This window comes from Rosa chinensis, chromosome 4 (genome assembly GCF_002994745.2).
Source record: "Rosa chinensis cultivar Old Blush chromosome 4, RchiOBHm-V2, whole genome shotgun sequence".
In the NCBI taxonomy this organism is placed as follows: domain Eukaryota; kingdom Viridiplantae; phylum Streptophyta; class Magnoliopsida; order Rosales; family Rosaceae; genus Rosa; species Rosa chinensis.
The window spans coordinates 10,959,692-10,979,979 of NC_037091.1; the positions used below are offsets into that span (position 1 = coordinate 10,959,692).

A 20,288-nucleotide genomic window follows, 5' to 3' on the forward strand; every position below is an offset into this window, starting at 1 on the left:
CATACTAAAATATACTTTTAAGCAAAAAATATCTTTTAACTGCTGAAAGAAGAGATATGCACTCACAAGTTTTCAGAACACAGTGGTTCACCCAAAAGACTAGGACTGGCAAATAAATCCACAATATAGATGTTTATGATGTTCACGCAAAGCTGATTATTGTGATCAAGGGACACTAAAACTTTACCAGAAAGCTGCTTTACTCATATAGATTAATCGTATCAAGTTGAATTTAATTGTGAAAATTTTGTTTTCAGTAACCCATTCATGTTCAACAATTAGAATGGGGGCAGGAGTCACCATGGGGGCAGGAGTGAAACCCTTTGATCCTCTTTTTTATAAAAGAAAAGAAAAAAAAACAACAAAAAACAATCAGAACCAAATGAGAGAAATCTTTTCTTAACCGAAAAAAAAAAAAAAAAACAGAGAGAAATCTTTCAGAAGAAATCCCCACAGAATATACTTCGGACAAAATCTGTCTTCTCTCAAAACACATGCTTAGGGTTAAAGGCATTAAAATTTCAAGTCAAATGCCTAAAGAACCATAATCTCTTTGGCCTATGAAAGCACTAATTAATATAAAACCTAATCAACTAGAAGATGTTCTTAAGAAGACATCATGCTTGAACTTTGAAGTCACTGCCACGACAGAATTGGCTTCCACAAAGACAAGGAAATGGCTTCACAGGATGATCATGGTCATCAAAGTCAATGCCATAGTCCTGCAACAGCAGAAACATTGAAAGTTGGAGAAAAAGATGCCAAATAAACACTGGTATCAAAATTACAATGTTTTGGTAAATCCCTCTTACCCAAGTAAGCTCTTCCATAGCAGCAACATTCCTTGTTGTGAAAAGGGCAACCTGCAAAATGTTATAAGAAACATAGAAGAACTGAGTAACAGCATAACTATTATACTTGTACAAATGTACGAAAAACTGAGAAAAGCAAAAGGATTACAGAAGAGGAGGCTCAGAAAATCATACATGATAATAGTGATGGTCAGGAGTCTCCACTTCAACAGGGATCTGAACCAAGGTAGCATCAGAGCATCTGGGCCAATAAAAAGTATTAGTTGACATTTAGCAGAACTTCTAGGCAAAAAAAAAAAAAAAAAGAGATACTTAAGGAGAAAATACTGAAGACAACAAAATAGACAAGGTTTCTGCTTAAATGCTCTCAAAAAGGGAAGGAAAGAAAAACTCATGACAGACAGAAAATTTCTATTTCTTGTAGTTATTGTTTCTAGCTAAAGGTTGAATTTCCATAACTACAGATTTCACGTAATGAAGAATAATATAATTCTTAAGTTTGCAACTAATCTAAAGACTGATCCTAAATTAACAATATTGGATATTCCGAGTGTCAGATGAATTCATAAGCTGCATATGCCCCCACAAGTATTCACAATTCATTGATTCACTTCAGAAACTAAAAATTAGCAGACAAATCCAAAAAAATCACAGATGCTTGTGATGGACCTACTAGAGGCTAAGACCCTGAGACTCAATTTGAGTGAAAATATAAAAGAATACAGCATAACAATAACCTCAAAGTTTATAGAATAGAATATAAACCTCTTTAATTTAACTTCAACTTGAAAATATCATACTAATAACTAGGAGTTAAGCCTCTGGTGGACAAGGGAGAGAAGAAATATGAGATTATGAATTTTACACCTGTGGTTGATAAACCTTGCAACATTTCCATAAACTGTAGCGTCTAAGCAAAGTGCCTCTTCATCTTTCAAGACACCCTTTGAATGCCAGTTTGCATCTAGTAGCACTGTGTATGAATGCCTCTTACCAGCACTTTGCATATTTCGCTCATATAGTTCTGTGATTGTTAGTATCTCTCCAACATACTCACAAACAAAAGCCCCTCTCGGCAAGTCCTCCAGTGTTCGAAGACCCCACCCTTTCCCTTCGGGTGTCAAAAACACCTGAAACATAAATAACCCCTCCAAAGCTTTTAGCCTTTAAAGAACCTCATGGAGCTATGAAATAATTTCAAACACTGAAATACATATAGAAAACACTAACCTGCAGCTTGACAGAAATGCCTTGTTGAATAATCCGGTTCCCACAGTTCTTGTTGCATCCACATTTAGACCAACATTCCTTTACAAATTTCTGTAATAAATGGCCTTTGCATGGGCAAGAACTCTTTTTCTTCCTAAAACTTTCAAGAGGGCACTTTTTACAATAGAAGTACTGGTGTTGTTTACGTTCCTGGATCACTGACAAACATTCTTCCATAAAAGTATCCTTGACCGATCCATCTGGTGCGTATGCAAACCCACCCGCAGTTTGCATAGCACAGGCACATGGTACCGGTGATGCCAGACAATTCCCGAAACAACGTGAACACCAAGCCTGGTTAGAGGTACAATGAAGTGCAAAATTCACATGGGCATTTTTATAAACTACATTCTGAGGCATGTAAAAGAATGTCGACAGATCTTCAGCATTTCTTCCACCTTCCAAGGGAATTTTCAAATTTTCTTCACCTCTAGTTATGTTATCTACATAAACAAATAACTTTACAACTTCTGAATTCTCAGCAGCCTCCACCTTATGTAACCTAGAGAATTGCAGGCCTGGGAGAACCCTTAATCTTTTTCCACTTTTACCAAAAAAATTCTCAATATCCTTAATTGGAAAACCGATTAAACTGTGAAGACATCCAAATCTACAAGGATCTATGTGTCTGGGTATATGGGGTACAATCTTGATAAGATTCTGAAATACAAATACTTCAGTAGGAAATCCTAGAGCACTGCAATTACTTCCTTGATAATCATCTTTTATGGCAAGAACATCTTGTGACTTCGAGTTTTGTAGCTGGGGCACCTCTCTGAACCTTGCATTTTCATCAGTAATTGAATCAGTTCCTATAGCCAAAGAGCATTCTTGATTGCAATACGATTTAATGCCTCTCTCTTCCACCACTTCCATACATGGAAAATGAATATCAGACTGTGGAAAAGAGTTACAAGTCAGAGAAATATTCACTTCTCCCTTTGAAAGCGATGATGCAACATCAACCTGTGACGAATCTAAAACACAACCTCTGCTGTCCACAATCAATGGTTCTACTTTCAGCAACTCCAACCTGTCTTCATCATCATCCATCTGTGACATATCTGAAACACAAGCTATGTTGTCCACAGTCAATGGTTCCACATCCAGTGCCTCCAATCTTTCTTTATCAACATTACAAACATCACTATCTGAAGAATTCTCTACACATATCACAATGGGACTTTTGGCTGGTGGTGGAATGCCAGAATCCAATTTATTCCCAGAAACCAAAATGCCCTTCGGCTGGTGGTGTGACATATCTGAAACACAAGCTATGTTGTCCACAGTCAATGGTTCCTCATCCAGTGCCTCTAATCTTTCTTCATCAACATTACAAACATCACTATCTGAAGAACTATCTAGACATATCACAATGGGACTTTTGGCTGGTGGTGGAATGCCAGAAACCAATTTGTTCCCAGAAACCAAAACGTTCTTTTTCTGGTGTCTCCCCTGATTTCTTCTAGATATTAGTGGAGTTTCTTCAGATTCTTCAGAATCATAAAACAGACCACCATCATTCTGATGTGCCATTGTTGAGAGACTTGTTTCCATGCAAGATTTGGGGAGAGAGGATGCCTTCTTTTTTCGTTGTCTTGTGTATCTATTGGTTGGAACTTCAACAACTTCAGTTTTACCATTTGATGGACTTTTGATGTTATTATAAATCACTCCCTGGTACAAAAATACATGTAATAGTGAACATTAAATTAAGCATGCAATTGAAATTTAACAAATGTATGATTCTCACATATCTCCTCTACTTGGAAGGTGCGAGCATGCCATGAAACACCATCGTATTGTAAACAGAAATACAAGGAATAGAATCTACAAGCAAACAATCATCACCTTTGAGTCGCAGATCATAGCTTCTCCTTCCTGGTCTCTTAGGCGGGGTCTTTTCAATAATGGTTGAGCTTCTTCAGAATCTGTAAACAGATCATCATCACTCTGATGTGCCTTTCTTGATGGAGGTATTTCCATGCATGATTTGGATAGGGACAATGCCTGTTTTTTCTTTTGTCTTGTGTATAATCTCTTAGTTGGAAGTTCAAAAACTTCAGTATTATTATCTGGTGGAGCTTCTTTGTTCTTTGATTTCAATTCCCGCTATAGAGAAACATGAACTAATAAGACATTTATTATAAGCATTCAAATGAAATTCAACAAACTTACAAGTCCTGCAGATCTCCACTCCTAAGAGCAGGACATAGAACACCATGACCATAATTTGAAATCACAGTAAACAGAAATATAGTAATGTACAGCAAAGGATCATCACCTTTGATTCACGGATGAAAGCTTCTTCTCGGCAGCTAAATAGGCGGGCTCTTCTCAGTAATGGCTGAGATGCACCAGAATCACCATCATTCTGATGTGCTCTTCTTGATGGATTTGAATCCAAGGAAGATTTGGAGAGTGATGATGCATGTTTTTCCTCTTGTCCTGTGAATAATGTCTTGATTGGAAGTTCAGAAACTTCAGTTTTGACATGTGGTGGAACTTTTTTGTGAGAAGTTGTCATTCCCTGGTATGAAATATCATGTAATATTAAAAATTTAAAGTTTACTAGATTGAAAAACAGACTATCATTCCAAAAATCTCTTGTGCCATGGTAGATAAGAGCAGGACATGAACACCAAGACCATAATTTGAAATAGTAGTGAACAGATATACCAGGAATAGCATCTAATAAATAGAGTAAAAGATATTCACCTCTGATTCAAGGATCAAAGTTTCTTTTCCCTTGGGTTCCACTCTCTGTTTAAAAAACGCCATATTAGTCATGCAAAACAGGACAAGGAATGAGGGTACATAATAACCGTCACAACAAGCAAGAAATGAAAAACACGTACAAAACAATAAGACTGACATTCTCATAATTCTCTTCTATGATTATACTAGAATAAACATAGTTAAACAAAATCCTGATGAAATAACATTTCCATAAACCAAACCAAACATATAGAATAACACTATAATGAAAAGGTATAGTGGTATACCTGTTCCTCTGGCATCAAAACATCAAAAAGTACTTTGTAATGCTCATCTTCGATAAGCTCCCAGTTATTTTCATACAATTTCAGAAGTGTCTTAAGTGCTGTCTTTGTTTTGGCAGGTGTAATGCCAAATCTCTTCATTGCACTACAGGCATTTATAGTTTTGCGATCTCTTGGCTTCATCTGATTCAAACTTGTCCTATACTTCAATATAACGATTTGCCTCTTCCCTTCACTGTCTGCAGCAAATCCTCAAAAGGAACCTAATCAAGAATAATGCAAATCAAGTGAGAAATTTAAATTAACATAGGGGTTCAAAATGCCTATGTCATTGTTGGTTAACTGCCAACTAAGGAAGCAGGTAACAATTTACAAACAATAACATGTTCCACAAGCAAAATATATATAGTCCTCCAGCTTTGTAAATTGTTTAGGACATCAATGACATTGACTAACCTAAAAAATAATGATCTTTTGCTTAGGACATCATGTTAGTCCTACATGACATTGACAACAAAATATTACATTCAAATTTGGAAATCCCATACAGAAACTTTTGCTGTATTTTGGCCGCAATTGCTCGAAGACGCAGATAATATTGAACGTTTACAAAACAGGGGAAAATCCCAAAATGGTAAGGAAAATCAACAACTGACCAAGAAAATTAATACGAAACGAGGCCAAAGATTGGACTCATACACATCCCAACAGCCAATGTCTAAAGTACATAATTAAAATCGCAAAGTACCAAACTTTATGAACACCAAGACAAATAGAATACTGAAAGAAGCCTCTTCTTTCACTTTTTGCTGTTAAAACCCTGGATGCATGAGATATGCTAAGAGGATCAGAGATGTGCAGAACCAAAGTTAAACTGAAACTTGAAACCCACCTCCCCAGAAAAAAAAAGAAGAAAAAGAAGCGCAGTTCTAATCATATTCAGCAGAGGAAATAACCAACAAAGAGATCTTGGTCTTTTCATGTCACAAAATTAAAAAGATTGAAACTTGTTTCTTTTGGTTGACAAAACAAGATGAAACCTTTAGAAAAACAGTAACAATTCCCACAAACTCATTCTTTGGAGAGCTAAGCAAAACCAAAAACTACCCATATGACATTTCCCACAAAGAAATAACAAAAGCCAGTTCTTTTGCCCTGTTTTTGTTTGTCTAATCCTTTAAAGACATAGGAACAGAGAAAGTAAGTGAATGAACAGCTACATTAGATAAACAATACCTTGCAGAACACCTTCAAGAACTTCAAGACAGAGAAAGAGGAGGATATAGATATAGAGCTCTCTCTAAAGTATGTTTGTTTATATACTAGTGTAACTAGTCTCTTCTTCTCTTGGCCTTTCGTCTTCTTTGTGCGGAAAAGGGTTGGAGCTGTAAAAAGAGATGATATTTTTATTACATTTCTGAGTTTACTTCATTTATTTTTTTCTTCATTCAATTTTTCTCATTACTAAAGCTGAAAAAGAAAGAAAGACTCTCTGTCTTTCCTGGTCTGGTTATGTGCCAATTGTGGTATGCCCAGGGCCATGGGGTTAGGACCATTACTGGAAATGGGGAGGAGGGTTTGAGTGTGTGAAATTCAAAATTCGATATGAATATGCTTATACGAGGAAAGGTCTTGTTTTTCTTTTGGGTTCTCTTCGTTTTTTGTTAAGCATAGATAAGGAAATAAGAAATCAATTGTTTTAGAGGGAAAAGGACAAATGATTTGACTGATAGCTGACGCAATTGACGTGGTTAGCAAGGCAGTTAAACCTTTTGCCTTCTCAATTTTTCCTTGGGTTTTGAGTCTCGTTCAGTTTATACGATCATCATACAAAGTGATTCAGGCATTGGGGCAAGTTATGACACTAATAGGGAATGAGTGATTAATGTACGAAAAAAAAATATACGTGAAACTACTAACTAAATGCACCAGGTTTCTATATATAAAAGCAAAAATTTTCTCTAAGATTTTGATTTGATTGCGAGATGAAGTCTAATTTGTTTACTGTTTTCCTGAATGAAAGTTAAAATTCTCACCATTCATAAACCTCTTCTTCGCGAAACAAACAAGGTCTAAATAATTTTTTTTAGGGTCAAATATAAGAACGACATGATGATTCCATACTTCTTAATATAAAATAGAAAGTATGAAAGTCAGTCTCACTGCGCTCAAATGAGCTATAGAGTCAAATAGTCATGGACAGATTTTTTTTTTTAGAAGAAGAAAATTCCATTAATAACCAAACAGATTACATAGCATTAGATCCGTAGTTACGAGACCGTCAACATGAGTGACTTCCATGAGCCAAAAAGGCCCAACCCCTAACCAAATTTTACGCTCATACCCGCGAGCTACAATGAGTAACAACCAAACCTGCACCGATACAACCTAGCCACCAACATTAAGATGAATTGTTTTCACCCGTTCGGCCACCGCGACCCAAAACTGCCAGACCACGTGTAAGGGTGATTCACCATCACGTTGATAACCAAAAAACACCGACAAAAGACCAAACCATGACACCAGAACAATGGCATCGACCCTACACTAAAACACCCAAACCCTCGCTCAAAAGAGGAGGGACTTATTAAGCCTAACCACAAACTAAAAAATAAAACCCTAAAAAATAACATAAGCTGCCACAATTGACTTTCAATCTCCACAACATTGACTCTAGCTTCCCAGAAACCACCACCGTAAAGTTGGGATTGAGGTTGTGAATCTTGACCCCCATATTTTGCCATCCAAGCCAAGGATAATTCCACCATGGAGAGAATTGCCAAATCTCAACCCCAGCGCCACCGAACTAGGCTTCACCAGAGTTCAGCGTTAGCCTCCCATCGCACCAATCCAGACCCTGAGATCGTGGAACTTCTCGCATCCTTGCCCAGCACCTCCAGCTCTGATGTCTCCCTCCATTATAAACCCAGATTCCGGCAAAACTCTCCAACCCAACACTGCCCCAACCAAGCCCCGATGCCATTATGCCTTGCAACCATGCCGAGATAACCACACCTCGCTGCCCAAAAATTCCGTTGCCGCCCGCCACCAAGAGGAAGGCGACCTTGTGGTCGGATCCAGGAGTTGAAGCCCAGATTGACCATGCAATCCCTTCCCAGCGCCAAACCACAACGGATCTGCAGTGGAGCACCGATCCGCCATTGCCAACATCAGCGAGAAAGAAACAGTCCCCTGTTGCAGCCCCCAAGCTTGATTACCTCTTGCCTCCGATCGAAACCTCGCCCATCCGGCTGCACCTAACACACATCGATGAGGCTGGAAGCCGTCGTCGACGGGAAGGCGCAGCCGGAAAAGCAACACTGCCTCCTCTGTTTTTTCCAAACCCTAGATCGCTCCTATTTTTGCGGAGCCCCTAACTGGCAAACAAAGCTACTTGTCATGGACACATTTTACTTGTAACTTTGACAACATTCTATACTAGTACGATTTAGTATGGTTAAATATTGTTACTCAGAAAATATATTGTTGCGAAAGAAAATACTAAGTTTTTTTTGTTTTGGCTAAAATATGATTGGAGAGAACAGAGCCTCCCAACCTGATCTATTAAAAGATGCTACAAACAGAAGAAGGGAGGACAACGCCCATGCCCCAAGCAAACAAAAAACAGAAAAACTAAAGAGGTTCTAACCTCTAGTCTAACAGATGAAAAGCGATAAGTTGTAAACCGGAAATTCGGAAGACCAAGTGAGTCTCGTCGACAAAGATCCAGAAGAAAAGGAGGAGCCTCATTCCACCAAATCAAGCCTGACCATGACAAACCAATACTAACAAGCGCATCTGCCATCTGATCCAGAAGAAAATATTAAGTTGTCAAATCATTAAGTTATCTTACGAGATGAATAAAAAAAAATTGGTTAAAAAAAGTTGCTAGCATATCTCTACCTAAATACGCAAAAGCATGCAAATGCAAAGTAGCCAAGAAAATAATTACTTGTAGATGATCGAGTTAACCAAGAGTCTTTTCAAGCTTGATGTCATGATAGGGATTAGGGAGGACGATGATGGTGCACCATAGCTCACCACAGAAGGCCAAGGATTAGGAACAATCCAGAAGAGTAGTAGATCATCAATCGTCTACTTACTGAATTGGTAAGATGGCATTGGCTTGACGACATTATCTTTTAAGTTGTAACTTTTCAAAATTATCTTTTAAGTTGTATATCCAAGATCATGATCCCCATAATTATGTTCATCATCAAGATAGTATTTCAAACGCATGTCAAAGTAATTATCATCTGTGAAGTAAATTGAGTTTTCTTGGCATTCATGAAAGTCGCTGGTAGACACCAACACTGAATGATTATTACCCAAAAACAAAGCTCGATCATGCAAAGATTCCACTTTCTCCCACTCTTTGCTACTGGAACTCAACCTACAGATATGAAAGTGTAAGGTTCTATAGGTACATTTACAGATATGGAAGTGCAGGGTACTACTATAGGGACAAGTAGCTTTGCCTTTCTCCAATATAAATCGCTGAACAAACAAAAGGCAACCTGATGACTCCACCAAATAATTCTGGACAGAAAATTTAGGACAGGAATTTTTTTTTATCTCCGACTGGCCTACAAAAGGCTGAAGATTTAAAGTCTTTGTTGGAAAAGATTTCATCAAGTCCCAAACTCCAACTGAACCGTCGAGTGCCAATGCATATAAATGGTCATTATAATGGAACATAATATCACGGCAGTATTCTTTCGACTCATCTCCTATGTCGGTCCATGTGTTGTCCCCATGCTTCCAAAATGCAAGTATTCCTTTCTTGCTGTGCAAATCACAACAGCAAAGTTCTTGTTGCAGGACGGGTTAGAAGAAGTGACAGCTTTACCAATAATATAATCCTTAAGTACACCTTTGCAAGTGGTTCTATTGGAGAAGCCCCATTTTTTTTATTTTTTTTTAAAATAAACGTTCATTGCATTAGATTACCAGTCAACAAGCCAGAGTCTAACATACAATTAAAAGACAGAAAAATGGCGGGATAACAACCAAGCTCCTATCTAAGCAATGTAAACTCATTACAAGTCAATTTGAGCTCGCTTTGTAAAGCGAACCCATAAACAAAGAACAACTCCGTGTCTTCTAAGGCAAAAAATCATTTACTAGCATTCCCATTAGCCAGGAGCACAATTGCGATACCAACAGAGAATCACTTTCTAGCAAACAAATAGGAGCAATTCCTTATCCATAAGCCGCTTGAAAAACTGCCAATCTTATTCAAGATAATTACCAACTCCCATAGCAGTCTTAATCTGAAAACGATTGGTCCTGGACCATATACTGGCCCAAATGCCCAAGAGTGTCCACCTCTTAGGCCAAGCCCACTCCCATCACTAAGTGATCAATGAGGGTGGCAACTGGCAAGACACCCTCCTTGAAAGCCCATGAAGTAGGCCCAAGTAGTCCGTATGTGAGTCTAGGCCCAAAGGCATAAACCCACACACAAACAACCCTAGCAGGAACATAGGCTGTCTCTTGCCATGCTGTTGCCGCCCGCCGGACTTCCGGCGGGCGTCCCTTCCACAACATCATGCACTGCCTGGTTCCAGATTTACCCAAGATCGCCACCTACAGTCGAGACCTAACTCTCAGCAACACTATGCCAACCGCCAGTCGATTGCACTAGCCGTACGCTGCGCCTCTCCCTTACCAATTAACTGGAAAGAAGAAGAAGAAGGAAAAAGGAAGATGACCCTCTTCCTTCGACTCTAACCACCAAAAATACCCGAAATCAATCACTCCGGGATCCACCCAAATCAACCGAGAGCCAACCCAGATCAGCGAAATCCGTCGCTGCTCAGCCAAATCGATACTGAGCAACAACACCCGCAGCGCTGTGCTCCTCGTTAAAGAGGCCAAGCCATCGTCTTTGCTTGGTCGAACAAGATCCAAGGCTAACCAAGGATGCCTCTGCCGCTTGGTTGTAGATGTTTAATTAAAAGTGTTGTTGATGTCCTGAAAAGCCCCATTGGTATAAAAGTTATAAAAAGAAAAACTGTCTCATGATCGATCATGCTTCATCCACTAGGGTTTGGATTCTTGTCCCTTACGAGTCAAGGTCAATAGAGGTACAATATGTTTTCAAGTCTAACAAACTTGTCACATTAAACGTGACAAATTTCGATAAACACAAGATGATAACAAGATTTGAACCTAGTGAGACATATGTGCAATATGAAATTTACCAACATAAACAAAATAACACACAAATATGGCACTATTTTTTTTTTTTTTTTGAAGTTGAATTCATTAGATCAACAACTAATAGGTTAGAGTTTACCATAACTTACATAAGCAAAACTTGGCAAGAAAATCCGAACTCAACTATCTAAGCTAGAGCAGATCATTAAAATCTCTTGGATGCTCACATTTAAGCGAGCCTATACAAGAATTCTACGAAAAAAAATCATTCAACTAGTCCCCACTTGCCAATCATGCAATTGTGGTACAAGCAAGACACTAGAAATGTCATAGAAGACTCATAGAAGTTAATCCAACCTTACACAAGCTCAATACCCTAATAAAATATTAGGGCCCAAATTACCTTGACCTAAGCCCAAGCCTATAGGCTCGAGCCCAAATCAATTCTTGCTTAGCTAGTTCCCCTACCTCATCAGCCCAAGATTGAGCCAAGGCCCAAAGACCTAGGCCCAACCCCAAGCAAGGAGGGCAACAGTCCTAGCCCGCGTTGGCCCAATTGCTTCTGTCGCCATCCATCGATTCTGCCCCTCCGGTGGCCGACCTGTCCACTGTAACATCAAATCCGACAGAGATCGCCGAACCTGATAGAAAGTTAGTCCACCTGAAACCAGCGAAATAAGCCTCGGCCAAGTCGATAGAACCTCTTCACCAGAGTTGGCTCGACCTGCCTCAATCTTGTTACCCCCGCTGAACTTTAGCACACTCCGGCAAGCTAAGGTGTGCCAGATCCCAATCCGGAAAACACAAACCCAACGCCGCGACCCGTTTGCACTCTGTGCCTAGCTCTCCAAGTGACCGAGCAAAAGCCTTACTGCACTCAGGACCTTGCCAGCGCCGACCACTGACGCACACCCACAGGCTAGCGACAAGGCGACACTACTGCTAGAGCCATCGGAAGTCACCGCCGCTCTCTGTTCTCAACGCTAGGGTTTGCACTGCTATTCTCTTTACATGTATTCTTGTTTTTATTGACTTCTTACTTCCTATGCCATACAAATATGGCACGACTTGTTACTTATTCTGCATAATAATCAATGTGCAAAGTAACCCCATAGTAGTACGTGTTGCAATAGGGACAGAGTAGTGTGAGAAATTTTGAGCTTTTTTAGAGAAGCAAAATATTACGTAACTCGCATAATATGGCACTAATCTGATAACCTGTGTGATAATAAGTGAATCTAAATCAATTGAGTGAAATTGATTTTTTTTTTTTAAGGATTGGATAGGTGAGGAAGAGATCCTTCCCTATCCTCTTAAATTAAGAAAAGGAAAACAGAGTACAAAGGAGGGGGAGTAAAACAAAAACCTCTCAAATAAATCAGAAAAAGGAAACATGAAACTAACGAAAATGAAAGTTCAGAAGACCCAAGTGGTCTCTATTACAATGTGCAAGTATAAAGGGTGGAGCAGAGTCCCACCAAATCAAGCTTGTAGAATCAGCACCAAAGTTTGCTAATGCATCAGCAACTTGATTACCTTCTCGAAATATGTGAGATGAGCGGAAATTCATTTGAGAAATACGATACAAACAATTGCGCCATTCAATGCGAAACATCCAAGGAACTAAATGAGGACTGCAAAGAAAGTCAAGGATAAGAGAGGAATCCACTTCCAACCAAATATGCTTCCAGTCTCTAACCCAAGCTAGTTTAATGGCCTTGATGACCGCCATCACTTCCGCTGCAACTGAGCTAGGAATTTCAAGATTAGCAGAGAAAGTACCAAGAACATGACCCTTGTAATCTCAAAAAACCACACCATATCCCCCCACATTAGAACCATGCTTCCAAGCACCATCAAAGTTAATTTTAATCCACCCATAAGGTGGTGGATGCCAATTGACTTCAATTATCCTAGGAGCACAGCGAGGCTTGCATTGGACACCAAACCGCTTCAATATCTGGAGATCATGTATGGTGTTATGCATGTTGCCGTGGGCAAGTCGACTAGCATACTGAATGTGTCCTGAGATCATTCGACAAATCAAATCCACTTGAAAAACCTAGCTATCATATTTTGCTTTGTTTCTAGCATGCCAAATAAACCATAAAACTGTGTTAAAACAAGCCATTAACCATAAATCTTTTAATTGTGGACTAAAACCAATAGAGATGCCCAAATGAAGCACACCTAAGATTGAGCGGCAAAACACCCAACTCAAACTGGTTAATCATGTGGTTCCAGATGCCATATGCAAATGGGCAATGAAGAAATATGTGATCTAGAGATTCCAAAGTAAGAGAGCAAAGACCACAACGAGAAGCCAAAAAGACTCCTCTTTTCTACAAAAAAAATCATCAGTAAGCACCCTACCCCTTAACACCTTCCATGTCAACAATGATATACGAGGCATAATGTACTTCGACCAAATGCATTTACCCCAATCCATTGAAGGAAGTGGTTGGCGTAAAAATTGAAACGCTAATTTAGCAATAAGCTCACCTGAAGAAGATGGTGACCATATCAATGTATCATCAAGTGTAGGATCAGTAGCAATAGGAACCTTACTAATCAACTCACACAATGCAGGATAGTGAATTTGAAGTAATTGATGAGGTAGCTCCCAGGCACCGTGATTAATGAAACTAGCCACAGACTCATTAAGGCCATCCACCCCATTATCAATAGCACCAAAGAAATCAATCAAAGGCTTTCCCATGAAATTATTCTTCCAAAAAGACACCTTTGAACCCGATCCAATAAGCCACCGTGCCTTATCAATAATTACAGGCCAATACTTACGTACACCAGGCCAAATTGAGGAGGGCATATATGAAGTACGAAGAGCACCATTCCTCCAAAATCTCGCACGAATAAAAGAGCAACATGTTGAGCTAGATGAAAATACTTCCCAACCGCGTTTTAGAAGAAGAGAACGATTCAAAACGATAAGTTGCTTGAGGCCCAATCCTCCTTCCTCAACTGGAGAGCAACAAGATTTCCAAGCTACCAGATCGAGGGGCTCCACGTTTGTCAATTGACCCTGACCAAAGAAAGTTGCGACACCAAACTTCCACTTGTCGAAGTAAAGAAACTGGTCATTCATACACCTGAAAACTATATACAAACATACTGTAAACCACATATTTAATCAACTAAACCCAACCAGCCATAGATAAAAATGAACCCATCCAACTTGAAAATTTCAACCGCACTTTATCCACGATTGATTGGAAATAAGACACCCGTGGCTTGCCATGAAAAATAGGGACTCCCAAATAGGTAAACGGGGCTGAACCAAGAGAAATGCCCAAGTCAGTGGCAATAAAGTGTCGTTGATAATGAAGGTGCTTGCTGAGAAATACTTGTGATTTTGCCAGATTAATATATTATCTGTCCTGATACAAAACCATAATCATCAAAGAAATGCATAATCCTTGCAAGATTGCGTCTGTCACCTCGGCAAAAAATAATTACATCATCGGCAAACAAAACATGGGAAGGAGCTATAGTGCCTCTAGGAGAAGAAATTAGATGTAACCGTCCCGAATTGACAAGGTCTGAGATACCTCAGCTAAGAACCTCCTCAGCCAAACAAAAAAGTAAAGGAGATAGCAGGTCACCTTGCCTCACCCCTCGACCACAAGAAAAGTACCCCACTGACCTCCCATTGATTGAAAGAGAAAGCTTAGCAGACCGAAGGAGAGCATGCACCCAATGCAAATTTTTTTGATGAAATCCAAAGGCGTGAAGCACATGAAGAAGAAAACCCCAAGAGAGTGTATCAAAAGCCTTAGTGATGTCCACCTTAATTGCTACATTACCTCCATGACACTTAGAATCCAACAGATTAAAGCACTCTGAAGTCATCAAAATGCAGTCTGAAATATGACGGCCAGGAACAAAAGCATGTTGTTGTGGGGAAATAATTCGAGCCGCAATGGAAGCAAGCCTAAGAGCCAGAATCTTTGGATTAATGATCTTGAAAACAAAGTTGGTCAGAGCAATAGGAGGGAACTGTGTGATAGAATCTGCATGATCAACTTTAGGAATCAAAACAATCAACCCAGAATTGAAAGTAGATGGCATAATTCCATGGGTAAAAAAATATCATCACCAACTATTTCCCAACAATAGACAAAAAAATGCATGTCCAGTGAAACCATCAGGAAATTGATGTTTAATCTTCCTGCTATTCGAGAGCTTGCCTCTCATGGGCTTATTTTGTGAAGGACTTCACATGTAACCATCATCCTCGGCATCATGTCATTCAATCTTGGCTTAGTACTCGATCAAGTTGTTGGTAATTTCTAACCTTGATTTTTTAACATTAATGCCACTCGACACCAATTAATCCAGTAGCATATATAATAACATACCTTGCGGGAATGCAAAAGCTAGACACAGTTAGTGATTTGGTACACAGTCCATACAAGCCTCGATCAACATTTGATTTAGCCGAATTTGACCCTAAACATTTGATCATATAATTTCCGACTTCGACAACTAATCTTACACAATTTCATGAAGAATTGGTTTTTAACCTCCAATAACGTACCCTTACACATATAGTATGATAGTATACACACTTTTCATAGCTTTTCGAATTGATTTTAACGACAAGTAACATAGTCTATTAGTTTGGGCGAAAGAGGTCATAGAGCCCACCAATGGACCTGTCTGAAGCTTTGTTAGAGCAAGCAGCGTACGTGACTGCTGGTAAAAAAGAAAAACGGTTCAAGACCAGAGGAATAATTCACTTTGAAAAAACTCTTTTCTCAAAACATTAGAGGCTTTTGAAGATAATGGATGTCTAGCTAGGGTGCTACTGGAAATCGGTCAGTGAAATGCTCGAGGGAAAGCAAAGGCCACTATATTACCATGTTGAGCCGGACCAAACTAACTCGAGAATATTCAAAATGCCGATGCATGGGAGAGTTGTGCTTCTTCATGCGGTTGCACAAAGAGGATAATAATCAAGAGGAAGCCCCCACTATATTCACCTTAGGTGAGGCTTCTAGACTGGAGCCGATAAGACCGGTGGAGGTAGCGTTCGTGCCCCCTCATGCTTAACCATATCCAAGGCATGCACCCTCTGAAACCAAAATTAGAAGAATTAAAACAAAATATATGAAATGGGTCACTGAGAAAAGCTGAGAATTTAAGAACCAAATTGCAAAGACTGACAGATAACAAGAAGAGCTTACCGAAGCATCCTATTTACAGATGGAGATATCTCAACTCCATTTAGTGATCTCGAGATACCAGATGGAGATATCTTAACTTGTTATCCTAGCTTAAGAGATAGTCCATTTCTCAGGGCTAAATCCTAGATAAAAAGCATGTTTAGAAGTTGCGGCAAACAATTGTTTCTGGAGATGGTGTGGATTGCATGAGGATGAATGAAGATATATAAAAGACGAGACGATGGGAAAAATTTTTGAAATGGAGAAGAAACTTATTCAGTCAAAGCTACTTAATTAAAGCTGCTTGAAGATAAGGACCGGCCAGTATTGCAGAGTGTACAGACAACCAGCAGGTTTGCAGGTTTCAACATGGTCAAGTCAACAACTATAGACAATTCCATCATCTCCTATTGTATGAATCGTGCCTTTAGGTTTTGAGGCATTTCATTTCTTTTGGTGAAATAAGGGTTGAGACTCCTATCTAACTGGATATTGAATTCCTATTCATATTCATCAGGTTTGAGTCAAATAAACTTAATTACGTCGTTATGTAGTGAGCTTAAAATGTCAATTTTTGGAAGGCGCGCATGAGAGGTATTTACAGAGGAAGTGGGTGGTGGTAAATGTTGAATGAGAGATACTCTTGCTCTTGTGACTTGTGTGTGTCCCCCGCACTACACTAAATGTAGGTTCATTATTTAGTATGCTCTTTATGTTAGGAATCTTTTTTTTTTTTCTGCTGATTCGGAACTTTGTTAATTATAAAACAACGTTTATGCACAATCTTAGACCAACAGTTTGTTTCACAAAAGTTTGATGACCATGCCATTGATTAATTTTTGCAATTGTGATCTTTGAGAGATTATTTGTAGAACGAAGGAATCAAATCATGAAGTCATCTTCCGAGATGATTCGGGAATTGGAAAAAGCTGCTAGCATGAATGATTGAATGATTTCCTACAAAAACAGAGCCCATCATGCAAATATTCCACTTTCTCCCACTTTCCTAGTGGAACTCAACCAAAGTGCAGGCTTCTACTTGTGGTCACCGAGATGGCTTCACCAAATAATTCTTAATAAAAATTTGGGATCGAAAAACTCTTTTATCTCTGACCTGTACGTCTACAAAAAGATGGAGATTTAGACGCAAGATATATATAGTAGCTTAAAAGACGCTAACTGCAGGTTTAGAGGCCAAATAAACACAGTAACTCTCACTTCAGATAAGAAAAGCGCTTTATGAGTAGGTTCGTAAGGTAGCTATGTATTCAAGGGCAGTTCATAGTTGATAACGAAATAGTCAGACTAAGGGTGAAAAATTGATAACACGATTTAATTGAATCTAACAAGACTTAATATCCGACAATAAGTTTAGCGAATTAGGTTGGATATTTCTTTTCATATTGGTTTACGAAATTTAACCAAAGTCAACTGCAGCCTTACCTCAATTTTGTAGGGAGTAGTCTGAAACTACTCATCTTCAGATTCCAAAGAGAAAACAGAGAGAGGAAAGGAAAAAACGTCAGTTTCGTAATGTAAATTTACTGTTTTCAAATAGTTTGGCACTAAACCCTGACTAGTACTCCTCCATTTTAATTAATTGAGTGAAATTGATAGTTCAATCTTCCTGCTTACTTCAGCTGCTTAAACTGATACTACTAGAGAACTTGCCTGTTGTTCATGGGCCTCTTTTGTAGGTCTTCACATGAAACCATCCCCTTGGAATGTGTATCAATATCTGGGCATAACAAGGTACTGAAGATGTATCGCAAGAATGAATATGAAAAGATATATCATTGTGTCTTTTGTTAATAAGTACTAATGCAACTTGGCGACATAAAAGAGAGAGCAATTGCGCGCTGTGGGTATATTCATAGCAGATTCTAACCTTAATCACCACTCAACCCCAATGTCGACGTTAATCGAGTAGTATGTTAGAATTATCCGATCAAAGATTCAAACATAAGAATAAAGATTACACAAATTCCAAACAACATAAAACCTCTCATTTAATTTTTCTCCCTCCTGCCCAGCTCCTCCTTTTCCATTCAGAAAATTTAGTTGGAGAAAGTTGTTAATATTTCTCTACCCCAATATGCAAATATAAAGTTACCAAGAAAGGAATTACTTGTAGATGATCTGAGTACTGCATGAGTCCTTTTCAAGGTCGTGGCCCTGATAGCGAGGGTGATGCTGCACTGTAGCTCACTGTGGAAGGCCAAGGGTTGGGAAAAATCCAGAAGGGAAGTGGATCATAAATTGTCCACTTATCAAAAAATTGGTGACCTGGTAATGGCCCGACAACCTTATCTTTGAAATTGTATACTCCTCTATCATGACCGCCTTCCTTATCATTAGCAATGTACTTTAAATTCATCTCATAAGAATTATCATCTGTAAAGTAAATCGAGTTTTCTTGACATTCAGGAAAGACTCGGGAGGATACTGACATTGAATGATTGCCACCCAAAAACAGAGCCCGGTCATGCAAACATTCCACTTTCTCCCACTCTTTACTAGTGGAACTCAGCCTAAAGATATGAAAGTGCAAGGTTCTATATGGGAACGTTTCGCCTTCAATAGTCTTCACTATAAATCGCCAAACAAATAAAAGGTCGCCCGACGACTCCACCAAATAATGCTGAACTTCAAATTTGGCAAAGGGAAAGTCTTTGTTTATCTCCGACTGGTCTGCAAAAGGGTGAAGATCAAAAATTTTGGTGGGAAAAGATTTCGTCATGTCCCAAACTCCAACTGAACCGCCGGATGTCAATGTATATAAATGGCCATTGTGGAAGATAATATCACTATAATGATCAGACTCGTCTCCTAGGTCCGTCCATGTACATCTGTTGTTCCCATGCTTACAAAATGCAAGTCTTCCTCGCAAGTTGTGAGTTATCACAACAGCAAAGTCCTTGTTGCAAGACGGGTTACAAGAAGTGACAGCTTTTCCCATCATATAGCTCTTCAGTAAATTGGTATTGCGCGCGAACGACTCGTCGGAGAAGTTGGGGTGAGTTTTAATTTTGGCAAAGTGAGGAAGAGTCCAAAGCGATGGGAGTTCAATCCTATCTTCAGTAAACGGATTAAAAAGATCCAGTTTTCCTGTCCCATCCATAAGCACCAGCCATCCGTGTGATGAACCCACACACCAAGCCTCCGGAAAATCTCGAAACACGTTTTTGAGAGTGAAAGTATTGTTCTCTGCAAGGCTGAAGAAGCGGCGAGTATGGAGATCCTTCTTTTCTTGGCTAGGGATCATGAGCAACGGAGTTTGCTCCATGACTTTGTAACATGGAGAAGAGATGTAAGATTTGGCTGCTCGATTCCAAGAAGGGCAAACGACTTTAAAGCGAATGGTGTCTACCGAACCAAGCTTTGTCGTGATGAACCCTAATAGTTCAGGTGGAAGCTTAGACCAAATTGGTGGTGACGATCTTCTCTTTCTGGTGCAGTCGAGATCCATTATTGAACCTTGATGATGGGGAAAGGCTAGGGTGCTTTTTAAGGGGATAAGAACAAAGACGCATGCATACACCAAATTAATAGCAGATGCAGTGTTAGGTTGAGATTTTATATAGGGTTTGGGCTACAAGAGGATAAGATTGGAAAGAGATCGATCGGGTCTCAAACTTCTAGTCCAAGTAGTGATCCAGGGTTTTTGGAGCACAAACTATAATAAAAAGAAGGGTGAGGCTATTTCCACCCTACTAAATACTTTGTTCACCCTATAATTAAACTTTTCGGAAAATGATCATTTACCCGATTTTAGGCTAAAAATGGCCCACTTGCTCCACCAACTGTTTTTTAACCCCATATTTACCCAAAACACTCTAAGGGATTATTTCCCCTTT

At 39.2% G+C, this 20,288-nt stretch overlaps 2 protein-coding genes across 2 annotated transcripts; both read right to left on the minus strand.

Annotated features, from left to right (window-relative positions):
• Nucleotides 1-440: 440 nt before the first annotated feature.
• On the minus strand, nt 441-6,494 carry LOC112198794 (probable inactive histone-lysine N-methyltransferase SUVR1). Its single transcript, XM_024339900.2, has 10 exons — nt 6,320-6,494; nt 5,087-5,346; nt 4,800-4,844; nt 4,366-4,611; nt 3,933-4,193; nt 2,043-3,758; nt 1,680-1,942; nt 987-1,053; nt 813-863; nt 441-722 (listed from the first exon to the last, which is right to left on the minus strand). The coding sequence occupies exons 2-10, from the start codon at nt 5,264-5,266 to the stop codon at nt 618-620; spliced, it is 2,934 nt and encodes a 977-aa protein (XP_024195668.2). The 5' UTR covers nt 5,267-5,346; nt 6,320-6,494; the 3' UTR covers nt 441-617.
• Nucleotides 6,495-18,592: 12,098 nt separating this feature from the next.
• On the minus strand, nt 18,593-19,900 carry LOC112198795 (putative F-box protein At4g17565). The gene has a single exon (XM_024339901.1). It carries the CDS (start codon nt 19,898-19,900, stop codon nt 18,593-18,595), a length of 1,308 nt encoding a protein of 435 aa, XP_024195669.1.
• Between the last annotated feature and the right edge of the window lie 388 nt (nt 19,901-20,288).

Excerpts from the sequence above, each read along its gene's own strand:
- LOC112198794 (XM_024339900.2), bottom strand. The coding sequence starts at position 5,266 with ATGAAGCCAAGAGATCGCAAAACTATAAATGCCTGTAGTGCAATGAAG. Across the intron at positions 4,194-4,365 it reads CTTTCATCCGTGAATCAAAG|CGGGAATTGAAATCAAAGAA; the intron begins GTGATGATCCTT and ends GTTTCTCTATAG. Across the intron at positions 723-812 it reads CTATGGAAGAGCTTACTTGG|GACTATGGCATTGACTTTGA; the intron begins GTAAGAGGGATT and ends CTGCTGTTGCAG.
- LOC112198795 (XM_024339901.1), bottom strand. The coding sequence starts at position 19,900 with ATGGATCTCGACTGCACCAGAAAGAGAAGATCGTCACCACCAATTTGG.